Source organism: Bos indicus, chromosome 2 (assembly GCF_029378745.1).
Source record: "Bos indicus isolate NIAB-ARS_2022 breed Sahiwal x Tharparkar chromosome 2, NIAB-ARS_B.indTharparkar_mat_pri_1.0, whole genome shotgun sequence".
NCBI lineage: Eukaryota > Metazoa > Chordata > Mammalia > Artiodactyla > Bovidae > Bos > Bos indicus.
This window is the reverse complement of record NC_091761.1, coordinates 44,412,548-44,430,753: the sequence shown is the minus strand read 5'-3', so window position 1 is coordinate 44,430,753 and position 18,206 is coordinate 44,412,548. Positions and strand designations below refer to the sequence as shown.

Genomic DNA, 18,206 nt, shown 5'->3' with positions numbered 1-18,206 from the left:
AAGGAAATTGTACATCTATGACACACAACCTGATTTGTGTCAGATCATTGCTAATAGATTGCTCTCCGCCCCTTACTACTGATGTATGGTTGATGGTGAGAAACTAACCAGTTTACAAAATCTACAGTTGTTAGTTTTTATGCAGGTTTCAGGGTTAGGCATCCATATCACCATGTGTCATGCTTAAAAGCAGCAGCTCCATGCAGAAAATTAAGCATGAGAGACATTTCAGCTTGAAAAAAGAAAAAGTCCCAGCTTAGAATATTTATGGAAATGACTTTCTCAGAATTCCTAATGTGCCAAACTCTAAGTAGCATTTTATCGTTATCATCAAGGAAAAAGGCTTGGAGGCTTCATTTCTTTTGAGCAGAGTTGGTGCCCAAGAAGTTATGACTCTACACAGTGAAACTGCTGGTCCCCACGCAAATCTCAAGTCCAAGGCCCCACCTTTGTTGCAGAGAGTGGTGATAGCCAATCGCATTATTCTAATAAACATCACCTACACCAAAAAATATCACCCAAGTAATGGAACCATCCCTAGCCATTTTGGATATATTGAATAGTAAAAACACGTAACATTCACATGTATACTGCTGGCTGCTGGGCACATAGGTGAGTGACCTCCAGATTCTCCCTTTTGCCAGCTTGGTGGCCCTGGGAGTCTGAGAAAGGAGAAAACCTTCTGCTTTATTGAGCATGCAGCCTGTTCAGATGTGGGCTGGATCTTACCTCCCCTGGCACCTCTTCATAGACTGTCTCCTCTGTGTAATACTAGAAATAGAGAACAAAGGTATCATTAGAACCAAAGCAGGAATCACCTCTGCTTTGCCTCAGTTAAACCACTTAGTTTATTTCATTAGTCCAGTTGGTTTTCAACATTGGTGGGAAGGAAGTAGATGGCGGGGGCTGTTCATATTTTGGGACCCATTTCAACTATGTGAAACATCAGAGTAGCCACAGTGAAAGCCATCAGATTGGACAAGGAGATGCAGGGTGATGAGAAAGGTATCTGAGGATGGCTATTTATCTGGTGAAGCTATTTTGCTTGAGAAATAAAATGTTTTCTTATGGTACTCTCAGAGTTTGCTGAGAATATAATAACAATATCTTGAGTGTGTGCACTGGGCAGAGAGGAACTGTGATAAAAAAACTCACTGTTTGCTGACAAAAAAAAAACCTCAGAAACCTCAGTGTAAATAAAATTTTAAAATATCATTCTCATGAAAATGATAGATCTGAAAGCATATACACATCTTAATTATCCCTATATCACCTGATGACTAAGTAGTAAGAGTTTCTTCTGGAGTTACGAATAGGTCCCTTCTGGTAACATGAAGGTCCTGAAAGGGGTGCTACAATGAGATTCCTCATCACAAAATGTGGGGAAGTTAGGCAGCAGTTTGCCACTGATAGTTCTGAGGTGCCTGCAGGCTGGATCTGAAATCAAATCTACTTTTGTACTACTTCTGACATCACTAGCAATAAATAGATGTGGATAAGAACTGGCTGACATTTTGTTTCAGATGCGTAAGGAGAGTGGAATCCTGCCCTTAGCATCACCCAGCTTTGCTGGATGAACAGAAGGAAAGAATGGTTTAGGCCAAGGCATACAGAAAAGGGATAAAATGAAACCACTTGGCTCATTTTCTCAGTTAACAAAACGAGTAACATTTTATGCTTCATTTTTTCTTGACCACCAAAACATATACTTGGGATGGAGGGAAAAAAAAAACATTGAAGGCAAAATTTCCCTCAGGGGCCTCCTTTCTTTTGCCCTTGGTTAAATGATCTCTCATCAGATTACTGAATTGTGGTCCATAGGCCACATGCTCTGTTTCACTTGCAATAAAATTAGCATAAAAGTTGCTTAATGTCTCCCACTCTTATGCTTCCTCTGCTCCTGTACTATTTTTTTTTTTTTTTTGAAATCCAATTTTGTCTCTGTGTCCTTACACATAGCAACAGAAATCACGAGCTCTTACAGGACAGAGAATCTCTTTTATGTGCTATGTCTTCATCACATGGGAAATACCATTTGGACACTTTAGGGAATGCTATTTGATGCTGATCTACATGGAACCATTTTTTTCTGGCCACACAAAACAGCAGTGACTTGAAAAGTTTTCAACTAAAGTGAATGATTTACAACTATTTTGGATTTTCTTAGCATCCAAGTAAAAGCAGCTCTTTGGTAGCCTTCCAATTTTACCTTTGCTAAGCTCTCATCATTAGTAAATATGTCAGAAAAAAGCTTACAAAAAAAGGCAACATTATCCAAATGGTTGGCATTAACTTGTAAGCCAAATCTCACTTTTTTTTTTTAGATGTGTGCCACTAAATAGATAGTATGATAGAAAGAAAGGAAAAGGCAAAGATGTACTAAGTTTAAATTTGACTAGAGAATGACAGTACAACTTTATTCAGTTGTCCAAGAACCCCAGGAGAAATATCTTTATAGCTAGTTCTAGTTTTGTGAATTCCTCCCTACCTATTGCCTTAAATCTGCCACCAATCCATTCTCATGGCATCTTTTGAGGTCAGAGAGACCTTGGTTCAATTCTCTCTGGCAGAAAGTCTATTAGTTTATCACCTGCTGGTCCCAGAAACAGGGAACAATATGGCAAGGAAAAGATGCCTAAAAATAGCCTCCTCCATTTTTATGACACCTGGTTAAATCCTTCAAATCTAGTTCTAAGGGCAATTTCCAATGATCAGTTAACACCATTATTTTAAGGAAGACAAGGCATATTTAAGATGGAGGCTAAAAGGTATTCCTGGTATTACCATCATACAGAAGGCAATTTATAATTGTGTAAGTGCTTGACAATGATTATTCTGACCAGCAGGGATGTATGTAAAATGTGCCCAAGTGAAAATATTGCACACTGAAGAATCTGGCTTTTGGCATTTGAACCAGAGAGGTTGAATGTTACATTGAATGAAGGTCAGTCTGTTTTTCCCTTCATATCCTTCAATAATAAAAGCAATTTTCTTGATCTAAGTATAAACTGTCAAATAAAATAATATTCTAAAGATAGATTTTGGCATGTTCATTTGGAATTTGATTCTGGGTAACTTAAATTTCACTCTTACTAAAAAGCACAGATTTCAAAACTGCTTCTATGTATCTCGAGCACTTAAGAGATATTTTCACATGTTTAAATCATCATTGTTAATTGGTAATTGTTAAGGACTTACAGATTTCATTGGCAATATATTTACATGGATGGTAAAGGCAAGAAGTGGTAAAGAAAAACCACAATATAATAAAAACTAAAATAAAATAAATATAAAGCAACAACTTTATAAATCATGTCAGATATCTCAATAACCTTGAAGGAATTTTTCAAGATGCCCACTATGGTCTTTTGTTCTTTTTCAAAATTCAAATGCAAAAGCTAGTCTTGTTCCCTTGGGTAAATAGGATGGAGTTTGTGGGGAAGTATGGCTCCAACTGTCACTTGTGAGCCCCATGATTTCTACCTGTTTGTGTGTGTGCACATATACACATGTATAAACTCTTACATATACATATATCTCACATATATATATTTCTCTGAACGCTTAATCCATTTCACCCTAAACAGATAATTAGCTTGCTGAAACAAGGAGTAAGTAGCTCTTTTTCCCTCTGTGGCTGTGCAAACATTAAGAAATAGGATTCAGTTCTCAGAACTTTCTCTTCGTTTCCTCTGTTCCTTTGGCTACAGGGGCTGGGAAGTGGGGAAGAAGGTAGTTTCAGCAGACAGTTGAAAATCCATACTTTACCCCATACTTTTTTTTTTTGGTGAATTTAAAGAAAAGCAAAGATGGGTAACAGTGATACTTCTTTTCAGTTCTAATCCCACATAATTATAGTGAAACGGAACGTAAAATACTCCTTTTCTTATGCTTTAACGATGACTCTTTGTGAAGTTATAATAGACAATGTAGTTTTCAAACAATTAATTCACCCACACGGCTTTGACTATCGCCACATAAATACACTTGTCAGACTCAGAAGTTTTAAAAATCTTACCTCCACCACCTCCTCATATTCTTCGTCATCTGCCATTTTCCCAGAGTAGTAGTGGCACCTACAAACTTCATATTCCAGACAAACGAAAATCCATTAGAATCTACCCCCAGGTCTGAAATCACGTTATAATATTATAAAAACAGAATTAGAGGCTAATCTGTTCTATATACTCATGTATTTTTGCAGGCTAAGTGAGAGGAGATATGTAAATTCTGGTCTAAAAAAACAGGCTTCCAATTTCTCAATTCCCTCTGGAATGTGTTTCGTATTGCTACTTCTAGCTATATGATCCGTCTAGTTCAAGTTGTAAAATGAAGCTGAGGTGACAGAATGAGAGGGTTTGGAGTCAAAGGAACAGAGTATTTACGTTTCCAAATACTTGGAGGGAAAAAAAAAAAAATTTCAAGCAAAATTTCAGGGAAAAATTTTAGGGAAAGTTCAACTTGGCTTTCAGAAAAAAGCTGGAGTTCTTCCTGGTAGCGCCAAAATTCTAAGAGGGCTGCCTTTGGTCTCCATCCTGTTACACGACATTGTATGCAATAGAGCCTATGCTTCAAATTAGAACACATAAAAATAAATCTGTCAACGGACTTGAAAAGAAAAAATAGAAACCTCAAGGCAACGGGGTTATTTTCTTCTCAAACACCATTGGCTTGTACGGATTTTTCCTCTTTCGTTTCTGTAGCTCTGATCAAACCTGAAAAACAGCAAATGGTTAAAGCATTGACTGAAGTTCATTCGAGATGTGGGTCTTGGGCCCAAGTTGCTAATTCAGGAACCAGCAAAGGGATCTCCCAAGGCCTTCTTTGACGCCAGAGAGGACTCTCTCTCTCTGGGTAAAAGTAGATGATGTTTTGAAGCAGCTGTCCCTTCGCCCAAAGATATTTGCTTGTAAACCAATACCCCAGCTGTGGCTGGTTTTGTTAAGCTAGCAAAACTGCCGCTCCTTCTGAGTCAAATGAAGTCCGGTAGAACCAGATAAATATAGGAACGAAGGACATAGATCTTTTTTCATACTAATATATTTAGAAAAAAGGAAAAACAAAGGCAAAAACATAAAAAAAAATTCATTAGACAAGATAGCCAACTGGGTCAAGCAGGAAGTTGGTTAGTATAGGATTTAATCACACACTACATGTCAGGTATAAGCAAGACCTGAGCTGGGTCACAGGGTTATAGACTTTCCTAGTCAGGTTCGCATCACTCATTTCCCCAGTTAAGACCCAGAGTTTGGAAAATACCTCAAGGGAAGTTGTAAAACTTCTCCTAAAAGAATATTACAGAAAAAAAAAGCCATAAATTGGCCTTACCTTCAATCTACCAAATAAATTTCCTCAGCAGCAAAGCCTCTCCCAACTCTCCCCTCCTGACAACCCCAGACAAGAGCTGGTGTGGAACATGGGCTCCGAATTATCATGTGGCTGGAGCAGCCAATCAGATCCCAAGTCGCTCAAATTTCAGAAGCTAAATATACTAAGTGATCTTCTGAAAACCACCTGTTCATCAATTCCACTAAAGGATAAAGGGTAACAAATTGCTTGCATAGAAGTATTCAAATGTAATGGAATTTTACCTAACTTCCAGCATATGGGGTTCAAATTGAGATTTAATCTCTCATTTCCTACTGCTCTGTGTTTAATATCATATTCATGCAAAAGAACTTAGAAGAAAATCAGCATGACTTTGAGGGCTTTAACCCTCCTATAAACTGCTTTCTTCTCACCAGTTTTTCCATCTTCATGGAGATAAATGAACTCGCTCTTATTCAGCTCACCTGGTGAGCCTGGTAAGTTACAGGTGTTGATATGAAAGAAATAGAGGGATAAGATCCAGAAAACATCAAGTTGGTAAAACCAATTTTTAAAAATGTGATAAAATGATGTGATAGGTGAAAATACTTTGTGGTGATGCTAGCTAAGGTACCCACAGGGCATAATTAGAGAGATTAGCCCCATCATTTTTCTATTACTAAACCAGTGAGGGGAATGCCAAGATCATACTCATTACCTTCTCCTTTTGTAAGAAAGCCTGCTGCTGCTGCTGCTAAGTCGCTTCAGTCGTGTCCGACGTTGTGCGACCCCAGAGACGGCAGCCCACCAGGCTCCCCTGTCCCTGGAATTCTCCAGGCAAGAACACTGGAGTGGGTTGCCATTTCCTCCTCCAATGCATGAAAGTGAAAAGCGAAAGTGAAGTCTCTCAGTCGTCTCTGACTCCTAGTGACCCGATGGATTGCAGCCTACCAGGCTCCTCCATCCATGGGATTTTCCAGGCAAGAGTACTAGAGTGGGTTGCCATTGCCTTCTCCATAAGCAGGCCTAGCTGCTAGGAAGACAGAGCCTCCCTCAGATGTAACTAATTGGGTTATTGATTTCTTTTTTATTTCAGAAGACTCTGAGAGGCAAAATATGAATGCAGGTACAAAAGGACTCAATTTCTGAAGAGCAAGAGCAAATAAAATGGAAATCAGTATATTATTAGAAAATAATGCTCTATTTGCAAGTCAGAGTGTAAGACACTGTATAAAAACTATCCAACAATTTTCTACCTGCATGTGATTCTCACTGACTAATGTCTTTTCACTCCCTCAGTGCATTTCAGTTCAGTCGCTCAGTCGTGTCCAACTCTTTGCAACCCCATGAATCACAGCACACCAGGCCTCCCTGTCCATCACCAACTCCCAGAGTTCACTCAGACTCATGTTCATCGAGTCAGTGATGCCATCCAGCCATCTCATCCTCTGTCGTCCCCTTCTCCTCCTGCCCCCAATCCCTCCCAGCATCAGAGTCTTTTCCAATGAGTCAACTCTTCGCATGAGGTGGCCAAAGTACTGGAGTTTCAGCTTTAGCATCATTCCTTCCAAAGAAATCCCAGGGCTGATCTCCTTCAGAATGGACTGGTTGGATATCCTTGCAGTCCAAGGGACTTTCAAGAGTCTTCTCCAACACCACAGTTCAAAAGCAACAATTCTTCGGCACTCAGCTTTCTTCACAGTCCAACTCTCACATCCATACGTAACCACTGGAAAAACCATAGCCTTGACTAGACAGACCTCTGTTGGCAAAGTAATGTCTCTGCTTTTCAATATGCTATCTAGACTGGCGACTCATTTCATATATGATATTATACATATTTCAATGCCAAAAGACTGTTCTATACATCAGTGTCTCTTTTGCTGTTTTGTATACAGGGTTATTGTTACCATCTTTCTAAATTCCATATATATGCGTTAGTATACTGGTTCAATGCACGATACTGGATGCTTGGGGCTGGTCATCCCTCTGGGACGACCCAGAGGGATGGTATGGGGAGGGAAGAGGGAGGAGGGTTCAGGATGGGGAACACATGTATACCAGTGGCAGATTCATTTTGATATATGGCAAAACCAATATAATATTGTAAAGTTAAATACAATAAAATTTAAAAAAATAAAAGATAAAAAAAAATATGCTATCTAGGTTGGTCATAACTTTCCTTCCAAGGAGTAAGCATCTTTTAATTTCATGGCTGCAGTCACCATTTGTAGTGATTTTGGAGCCCAAAAAAGTAAAGTCTGACACTGTTTCCACTGTTTCCCCATCTATTTCCCATGAAGTGATGGGACCAGATGCCATGATCTTCATTTTCTGAATGCTGAGTTTTAAGCAAACTTTTTCATTCTCCTTTTTTACCTTCATCAAGACGCTTTTTAGTTCCTTTTCATTTTCTGCCATAAGGGTGGTGTCATCTGCATATCTGAGGTTATCGATATTTCTCCCGGCAATCTTGATTCCAGCTTGTGCTTCTTCCAGTCCAGCATTTCTCATGATGTATTCTGCATATAAGTTAAATAAGCAGGGTGACAATATACCGCCTTGACGTACTCCTTTTCCTATTTGGAAACAGTCTGTTGTTCTATGTCCAGTTCTCACTGTTGCTTCCTGACATGCATACAAATTTCTCAAGAGGCAGGTCAGGTGGTCTGGTATTCCCATCTCTTTCAGAATTTTCCAGTTTATTGTGATCCACACAGTCAAAGGTTTTGGCATAGTCAATAAAGCAGAAATAGATGTTTTTCTGGAACCCTCTTGCTTTTTCGATGATCCAGCAGATGTTGGCAATTTGATCTCTGGTTCCTCTGCCTTTTCTAAAACAAGCTTGAACATCTGGAAGTTCATGGTTCACGTATGGCTGAAGCCTGGCTTGGAGAATTTTGAGCATTACTTTACTAGCGTGTGATATGAGTGCAATTGTGCAGCAGTTTGAGCATTCTTTGGCATTGCCTTTCTTTGGGATTGGAATGAAAACTGACCTTTTCCAGTCCTGTGGCCACTGCTGAGTTTTCCAAATTTGCTGGCATATTGAGGGCAGTACTTTCACAGCATCATCTTTCAGGATTTGAAATAGCTCAACTGGAATTCCATCACCTCCACTAGCTTTGTTCCTAGTGATGCTTTCTAAGGCCCACTTGACTTCACATTCTAGGATATCTGGCTCTAGGTGAGTGGTCACACCATCGTGATTATCTGGGTTGTGAAGATCTTTTTTGTACAGTTCTTCTGTGTATTCTTGCCACCTCTTCTTAATATCTTCTGCTTCTGTTAGGTCCATACCATTTCTGTCCTTTATTGAGCCCATCTTGGCATGAAATGTTCCCTTGGTATCTCTAATTTCCTTGAAGAGATCTCTAGTCTTTCCCATTCTGTTGTTTTCCTCTATTTCTTTGCATTGATCACTGAAGAAGGCTTTCTTATCTCTTCTTGCTATTCTTTGGAACTCTGCATTCAGATGCTTATATCTTTCCTTTGCTCCTTTGCTTTTCATTTCTCTTCTTTCATAGCTATTTGTAAGGCCTCCCCAGACAGCCATTTTGCTTTTTTGCATTTCTTTTCCATGGGGATGGTCTTGATCCCTGTCTCCTGTACAATGTCACGAACCTCATTCCATAGTTCATCAGGCCCTCTGTCTATCAGATCTAGTCCCTTAATTCTCACTTCCACTTTATAATCATAAGGGATTTGAATTAGGTCATACTTGAATGGTCTAGTGGTTTTCCCTACTTTCTTCAATTTAAGTCTGAATTTGGCAATAAGGAGTTCATGATCTGAGCCACAGTCAGCTCCTGGTCTTGTTTTTTTGACTGTATAGAGCTTCTCCATCTTTGGCTGCAAAGAATATAATCAATCTGATTTCGGTGTTGACCATCTGGTGATGTCCACGTGTAGAGTCTTCTCTTGTGTTGTTGGAAGAGGGTGTTTGCTATGACCAGTACGTTCTCTTGGCAAAATTCTATTAGCCTTTGCCCTGCTTCATTCTGTACTCCAAGGCCAAATTTGCCTGTTACACCAGGTGTTTCTTGACTTCCTACTTTTGCATTCCAGTCCCCTATAATGAAAAGGACATCTTTTTTGGGTGTTAGTTCTAAAAGGTCTTGTAGGTCTTCATAGAACCATTCAACTTCAGCTTCTTCAGCGTTACTGGTTGGGGCATAGCCTTGGATTACTGTGATATTGAATGGTTTGCCTTGGAAACGAACAGAGATCATTCTGTCATTTTTGAGATTGCATCCAAGTACTGCATTTCGGAATCTTTTGTTGACCATGATGGCTACTCCATTTCTTCTGAGGGATTCCTGCCCTCAGTAGTAGATATAATGGTCATCTGAGTTAAATTCACCCATTCCAGTCCATTTTAGTTCGCTGATTCCTAGAATGTCGACATTCACTCTTGCCATCTCTTGTTTGACCACTTCCAATTTGCCTTGATTCATGGACCTGACATTCCAGGTTCCTATGTAATATTGCTCTTTACAGCATTGGACCTTGCTTCTATCACCAGTCACATCCACAACTGGGTATTGTTTTTGCTTTGTCTCCAACCGTTCATTCTTTCTGGAGTTATTTCTCCACTGATCTCCAATAGCATATTGGGCACCTACTGACCTGGGGAGTTCCTCTTTCAGTATCCTATCATTTTGCCTTTTCATACTGTTCATGGGGTTCTCAAGGCAAGAATACTGAAGTGGTTTGCCATTCCCTTCTCCAGTGGACCACATTCTGTCAGACCTCTCCACCATGACCCGCCCATCTTGGGTTGCCCCACGGGCATGGCTTAGTTTCATTGAGTTAGACAAGGTTGTGGTCCTAGTGTGATTAGATTGACTAGTTTTCTGTGAGTATGGTTTCAGTGTGTCTGCCCTCTGATGCCCTCTTGCAACACCTACCATCTTACTTAGGTTTCTCTTACCTTGGACGTGGGATATCTCTTCACAGCTGCTCCAGCAAAGCGCAGCCGCTGCTCCTTACCTTGCACGAGGGGTATCTCCTCACCGCTGCCCCTTCTGACCTTGAACGTGGAATAGGGAGCTTCCACTCCCTATTCTAAGGCAAAACTCGATAGGTCACTTCCATCTTAATGTGGATTTGTAACTAAACGTATTGTTATGATTTGGGGGGGGGAGGTTAAATGTTAGGAAGAAATCTCACATTTCAAACATAGGTACCTCTCCCTTTTCTACGATTCATATGGCAGTAAAATTTGAACATCATCTTTCCATCTAAATTAATTATACTTGTTGATTTCATTTGTTTTCAGAGGTTTTCTCACCAAGAAATATATGTGTGTAATATGATCATTTACTTGGAAGCTGCAAACTAGAAGAATGGTGACTTACTATTCACCACGTGCTTTTTAAAAGATGGTGTTACATTAAAAAATAATGAGTCTTTTAAAAAACATATAGTACAAAAATATATAAAGTAAAAAATAAGTATGCTAAGTCTGCTAAGTCGCTTCAGTCATGTCCAACTCTGTGCGACCCCATAGACGGCAGCCCACCAGGCTCTCCCGTCTCCGGGATTCTCCAGGCAAGAACACTGGAGTGGGTTGCCATTTCCTTCTCCAATGCATGAAAGTGAAAAGTGAAAGTGAAGTCGCTCAGTTGTGTCCGACTCCTAGCGACCCCATGGACTGCAGCCTACCCGGCTCCTCCGTCCATGGGATTTTCCAGGCAAGAGTACTGGAGTGGGGTGCCAAATGCTTACCTGGAGTTATGCCCTCAAGATGAAAGAACCCCTGTATTTTTCAGGCCTATTGATGGCCTCTTCTGTGGAAGAAGAATAAATCGATACATTGATTTATCAGTAGCTCCTTACATGCCTTTCACAGAAGTGCTCAATAAATGTTAACCATTATTATTTTAAAATTATTAATACATTTTAAACACTTTATTGGTATCTTTACTCTTTATATTAGACTGAAATACTCACTTACTGTGAAACTTCTGAAATCAGACCGTAGTCTAAGAATTTATGAATCAATAGGAGTTTGGCTATAAGACCGTATGTTGATGTTTAGTCACTAAGCTGTGTCCAGCTCTTTAGCAACTCCACGGACTGTAGCCCACCAGGCTCCTCTGTCCATGGGATTTCCTAGGCAAGAATATCAGAGTGGATTGCCCTTTCTTTCTCCAGAGGATCTTTTCAACCCAGGGACCAAATCTGCATCTCCTACGTTGCCAGGGGGATTCTTAACCACTGATCCACCAGGGGAGCCTGTAAGACTGTATAATTGGCTACAAAACAAAGCAGGGTACAGGTAGGTACCAAGAGCAGAGCTTCAGATGATGTTTTCTGAAACACCGAAGTTCAGAAGTGTCGTGTCTGGAGACCATAATAGATTTTATGGAGGAGATGGCATTGTACTAGAGCTTCTGTTGTTGCAGTTTGAATTCATTAATTATTTTAACCAAATTATATCTGCACATTATTTAAGAATCAAATAGTTTTGCAAGGCTTCTTACTAAAATCAGTGCCTCCTGTTTCCATCATTCCTCTCTTTTCCCCACCCTGGAGACAATCATTTTAACCCTTTTAGCGGAATCATTTGTTATTTATCTCTACACAGTTAACAAAATTTCTCTATTATTCTTTTCTGATTTTTTCAGTCATTGGTATTATATGTCAGGTTCCTACCTTGGAAGATGAGCCTTTAGTTTTCTTTTATATAAAACCCCACTCTCACCAGACACAAGCCTCATCTCCCATCTCTATACTCCCAATAAGGTTTTATTTATATAATTCAGAATTCACTGTTTACATTATTATGATTAACAAAACGCTGTTCACAGCTGAACCCCATATATTATGATTATTTTTCTTTTCCTGCCCAACAGTTAAATTTTTCTGCAAGTTGATAGTTTTTGTGTCTTTTTTCCCTCTCTGTTTTTTCTCCACTGGCTTCATTTTTATAGACAAGCAGTATCCAATACAACTTTCTGCAGTACTGGAAACATTCTAATACCACTACCAAGATGGTAGCCACTAGCCACATGTGGTTACTGAACACTCAGTACATGTCTAGCGTGACTGCAGACCCGAGATTTTATATATTTTGTTTAACTTGTGCTTAAATAGCCACATAGTGGCTGGTGGCTATGGTGTTGAACAGCACAATTCTAGAGACTTATCACTACCTCAAACGTGCTATCTAAATCTGCTCTTGACCTTTTCAAAGACATCAAGCAGCATTTTACGTGTGCTTGTATGCTAAGCGGCTTCCATCATGTCTGACTCTTTGTGACCCTATGAACCACAGCCTGCCGGGCTCCTCTGTCCATGGGATTCTCCAGGCAAGAACACTGGAGTGGATTGCCATGCCTTCCTCCAGTGGATCTTCTCAACCCAGGGACTGAACCTGAGTCTCCAGCACAGGCAGGCGGCCTTCTTTACCACTAACGCCACCTGGGAAAACCCAGCCCTCTATAGTTATATTCATCTTAGACTCTCAGGGAGCCATCTGTTCCATCTGGCCTAGTTTCTTCTGTAGCTGGTGCTCAGGACTTATTCTGAATCCCCTTCACTGTTATTCTGGGGATTATGTAGATTATAATATGAAAATCCCCATTCCTTTATTGAACTAATATTTATTATGTAAAATATAAGAGGCACTGTTCTAGTGCTTCCACCATGCAGTAGGCATTGACTAAGCAACATGTATGCTCCACTTCTTGCTTATTAACAGAAGCGAAATTTACTTTTGGACAGAAATATGCTAATTAAAAAAATATACTCCTCTTCAATTCCTTAAATGTTAGGGGGAAACTGTGACAGTTTTGCCAGTAAGATTTAAGAGTAATTCTAGAGAATAAGGCTTCTGGGAAAGGTATGATTTTATTGATGAGCAGATTCAGCTGGCATGCACTATTTTCCTCTTGCCATTCCTCCCTTCTCTAGACCTAGAACACAGATATAATGTCTAAGGGCAGAGCAGCCACATTGAGACTATGAGGGTATAAGTCATACACTAATTAAAAGACGCTTACTCCTTGGAAGGAAAGTTATGACCAATCTAGATAGCATATTGAAAAGCAGAGACATTACTTTGCCAACAAAGGTCCGTCTAGTCAAGGCTATGGTTTTTCCTGTGGTCATGTATGGATATGAGAGTTGGACTGTGAAGAAGGCTGATCGCCGAAGAATTGATGCTTTTGAACTGTGGTGTTGGAGAAGACTCTTGAGAGTCCCTTGGACTGCAAGGAGATCCAACCAGTCCATTCTGAAGGAGATCAGCCCTGGGATTTCTTTGGAGGGAATGATGCTAAAGCTGAAACTCCAGTACTTTGGCCACCTCATGTGAAGAGTTGACTCATTGGAAAAGACTCTGATGCTGGGAGGGATTGGGGGCAGGAGGAGAGGGGATGACAGAGGATGAGATGGCTGGATGGCATCACTGACTCGATGGACATGAGTCTGAGTGAACTCCGGGAGTTGGTGATGGACAGGGAGGCCTGGCATGCTGTGATTCATGGGGTCCCAAAGTGTTAGACATGACTGAGCGACTGAACTGAACTGAAGAAATGTAAAGCTAGAAGGGGCCTTAGTCTTTAATGACTTCCTTAATTTTTATATTTCAAAGTTTATACTTCAATGAGTTAAATATATAATTGCACAAATAATTACATTGTGATTATTTAAATGTTCCTGTGTATTATATATTAATTTTTTTCTATTTTTCACTTTGCCACTAATAAAGTTGGTTATTTTTTCATGTTTATTGACTATTTGTATCTTTTATTCTGGATATTGTCAGCCCATATCTCTCACCTACACTGATTTATAGTCATTCTTAATATATTATAGACATTGACCATGTGTCTCTTCTGTATGTTGTGAATATTTTAAGTTGTTTGTGGTGTCTGTGGCCATAGAGATGTTTTAAATCCATATGCAGTCAAATCAGGAAATCCCTCTCCAGCTTTGACATTACTTAATAGGTGAATTGAATTTAAATGCCACTTTTAGTACTTCTTGAATTAAACTGGATGTCTGTTTCTAGAGTCTAGTGTTTTTTCTTGTTTCGCTTTCCTTTTACTTTCTGGAGTTTTGCTTTTTTACTTTTTGTGTTTGTTGTGATTTTTAATATATACAGAAAACTATATACAACTTATGTGTGCATTAGTCACTCAGTCATGTCCGATTCTTTGTGACCCTATGGACTGTATCCTGCCAGGCTCCTCTGTCCACGGGATTTCTCAGGCAAGGATACTGGAGTGGGCTGTCATTTCCTTTTGTAACTTACGTGTACAATTTTGCAAATGGGGTAAAGTGAACATTCATATAAATATCACTCAGGTACAGAAAGATCATCTCTGTCCTGTCCTTGAGAGTAATAATTTCCTTGCTCTTATTTTTAATTTTACCACCTCTGTAAGCACTCCTAAACAATTTAGTTTTGTTTTTAAATTTTACATAATGGATTCATGCTATATGCAATTTTTATAGTATAACTTTTCATTTAACATTGTGTTTGTTGATTTTTAATTATATAATAATATTTGTGTGTGTGTGCTTGTTAGTCACTCAGCTGTGTCCTACTCTTTGTGAGCCCATGGACTGTAACTCGCCAGGCTCCTCTGTCTCTGGAATTCTCCAGGCAAGATTACTGGTATGGGTTGCCGTTCCCTTACCCAGATAATAATGTTTACTATTGTGTAATACTTCAAATATCTTATAATATAGCTCTACCTCTATTTATCCAGTCAGCTGGTGAGGAGGAACTGAGTATTTCCAGCTTTTGTCAGTTAAGAACAAAGATGAACCTTCTTGCACAGGTGTTCTGGTACTCATAGACAATTAAATGACCAGAGTATGTATGTAGGCATGCAAATTATAGGTCAAAAAATATGCTAATCTTCAACTTTATTAAATAATGTTACCTGCTTTCTAAAGCTGGTACCAATTTATATTCTTATCAGTCACGTATGCTTTTAACCTGGCTATAGTAATATTAAGCTTTCTAAATTTTGTCTGTCTGATGGCAATGTAATAATTTAATCTTGTGGTTCTAGTTTGCATTTTCATTACTGCTAGTAACATTGAACTCTTTTTCATATGTCTAGTAGACATTTGGATATTTTGTTGTTTTTTGAGAAATATCTGATTAAGTCTCTTGCCCATTTTTCCATTGAATTGTTGGGCATTTGCTCATTGATCTATAAGCCTTCTTTATATGGATATGAATCCTTTGATATGTGTTATAAATATCTTTTATTCTTTATGGTTCTTTTCATTAGTTTCACACTGACATCTGATGAACAGAAGTTCTTAATTTTCAGGTAATTAACTTAATAAGTTTCTCCACTGTGACCAGTGCTTTCAATAAAAAAATCCTTCTACCATAAGATTATGAAGATATGTTCCTGTATACTCTTCCAAATACTAGGAATTTTACCTTTCAGATTTATGTTTAATCTATCTGAAATTATTATTTTTGTGTATAACATGAACAAGAGATCTAATTTTACTTTTTTCCTATGGATTGCCAATTGTGTCAATTTTATTGAAAATTCCACTGTTTCCCCACTGGATGAAATTCCTCCTCTGCTATCAATCTTATCCACATATGTATGAGTTCTTTCCAGACTCTCTATTCTATCTGCTGCAGTTGTGTCCAACTCTGTGCCACCCCATAGACAGCAGCCCACCAGGCTCCCCCATCCCTGGGATTCTCCAGGCAAGAACACTGGAGTGGGTTGCTATTTCCTTCTCCAATGCATGAAAGTGAAAAGTGAAAGTGAAGCCACTTAGTCGTGTCCAACTCTTTGTGACCCCATGGACTGCAGCCTACCAGGCTTCTCCGTCCATGGGATTTTCCAGGCAAGAGTACTGGAGTGGGGTGCCATTGCCTTCTCCGCTCTATTCTATCTACTGGTCTACAATATCACACTGTTGTTTTTCTTAGCTTTATGATCTGTCTTGATGTCTGGAAGAACAAGTCTTCCCACCATATTATCTTTAACAGGGTTTTGGCTCTACTCATTTTAGATATTCTAAGTAAATTTTAGAAGCAGCTTATCAATTTCCCTAAAAAGCATTCATTCAACTAATCTATTTGACTCTTCCTAAGTCAGTATCGGAGAAGGCAATGGCACCCCACTCCAGTACTCTTGCCTGGAAAATCCCATGGATGGAGGAGCCTGGTAGGCTGCAGTCCATGGGGTCGCTAGAGTCGGACACAACTGAGCAACTTCACTTTCACTTTTCACTTTCATGCACTGGAGAAGGAAATGGCAACCCACTCCAGTGTTCTTGCCTGGAGAATCCCAGGGATGGGGAAGCCTGGTGGGCTGCCGTCTATGGGGTCGCACAGAGTTGGACACGACTGAAGCAACTTAGCAGCAGCAGCAGCAGCAGTAAGTCAGTATCACACTGTTTTAGGTCTTGCAGTTCTTTTATATGTTTTGGTATCTGTAGGGCAATTTGCTTACAGACTTCTAAAAATCATCTAGATACCCTTATCCTTTTGTTCTTTTAGAAGTTCTGAAAATAAACTTATCCAGTTCCATGAAAATTGTCCTTGGATTCTTTTTTTAATAATTGCATTGAATTTGTAGATTTATCTTGCAAGAATTGATACTTTATAATGTAACCTTCCCATCTAGATTGTTTACATCCATTAGTTTTATGGTTTTTGTTATATAGATCTTACACATTAAATAAGCTAAGCGTGCATGCATGCTTAGTGGCTCGGTTGTGTCCAACTCTTAGTGACCTTGTGGACTGTAGTTCACCAGGTTCCTCTGTCCATGGGGATTCTCCAGGCAAGAATACTGGAGTGTGTTGCCATTCCCTTCCCCAGGGGATCTTCCCCACCCAGGGATCGAACACAGGTCTCCTGCATTGCAGGCAAATTCTTTACCACTGAGCCACCAGGAAAATAAGTGTATTCCTAGGTATATTAAATGGCAACCCACTCCAGTATTCTTGCCTGGAAAACCCCATGGACAGAGGGAACTAGTGGGCTACAGTCCATGGAGTCACAAGAGTTGGACACAACTTTGCGACTAAACCACCACCAGGAATATTAAAGCATTTATTTTCATTGTGAATTCAATTTTGTATAGACTTTCTGGTAGACACTATGTATCAAGTCCCTCTTTTTATTCCTATTATTGATTTATCATTTATTATCCTTAATAACTTTTAATAAAACTTATTAGGATTTTGAGAAAGGTAGAAATAAATGTCTGTGCTCAGTCAGCTGTCTTGAATCCAATGCATGGACACAGCAATTTTGAGTGAATTTTGGATAGAACTTCAGAGCCAGCAATGATAGGAGGAAGAGCATTAGTAGACAGTATGAACAACCACATAGGGATGGGAAAGTGTATGACATGTTCAGGGAATGAAGAGTAATGTGATTTAGGTCAGGTAAGGTATATGTAGGCTTCCCTGGTGGCTCAGATGGTAAAGCGTCTGCCTACAATGCAGGAGACCCGGATTCAATCCCTGGGTCGGGAAGACCCTCTGGAGAAGGAAATGGCAACCCACTACAGTACTCTTGCCTGGAAAATCCCATGGATGGAGGAGCCTGGTAGGCTACAGTCTATGGGGTCGCAAAGAGTCAAACACAACCGAGCGACTTCACTTCACTTCTTCAAGGTATATGTAGAGAAGTAATGGAAGACTCTAAAATAGCAGTTATGCTGTGAAGGACCCTGAATGCCCAGCTAAGCAGTAGAAAAATGGAATGCTCCGACAATGTCATATTGCTATTCTCTTCTACATAGTGTAGAGCTTTGTTTAGTCAGACAGTAGTTAAATAAATATACATCTGAAACACATTACATATACAATTAAACACATTCAATTGTGAAACATGCAAATTCAACAACATAGCAGAATATATAGGTATGAAATGGAGCTTTCTCAAA

The 18,206-nt window shown here is 39.5% G+C and overlaps 1 protein-coding gene across 18 annotated transcripts in view; it reads right to left on the bottom strand.

The window, feature by feature from the left end:
- The window catches only part of NEB (nebulin), a 219,245-nt gene extending 213,810 nt beyond the window's left edge, over positions 1–5,435 (bottom strand). For 17 of the 18 annotated variants that reach the window (XM_070768009.1, XM_070767914.1, XM_070767927.1 and 14 more), the window contains exons 1-4: positions 5,329–5,435; positions 4,631–4,715; positions 4,019–4,083; positions 730–771 (exon numbers count right to left, since the gene is read on the bottom strand). In XM_070768009.1, the coding sequence (XP_070624110.1) occupies positions 730–771; positions 4,019–4,054 (78 nt within the window). In that variant the 5' untranslated portion in view covers positions 4,055–4,083; positions 4,631–4,715; positions 5,329–5,435. The remainder of the gene's footprint in view (positions 1–729; positions 772–4,018; positions 4,084–4,630; positions 4,716–5,328) is intronic. The other variant, XM_070767988.1, reaches the window with a different exon arrangement.
- Between the last annotated feature and the right edge of the window lie 12,771 nt (positions 5,436–18,206).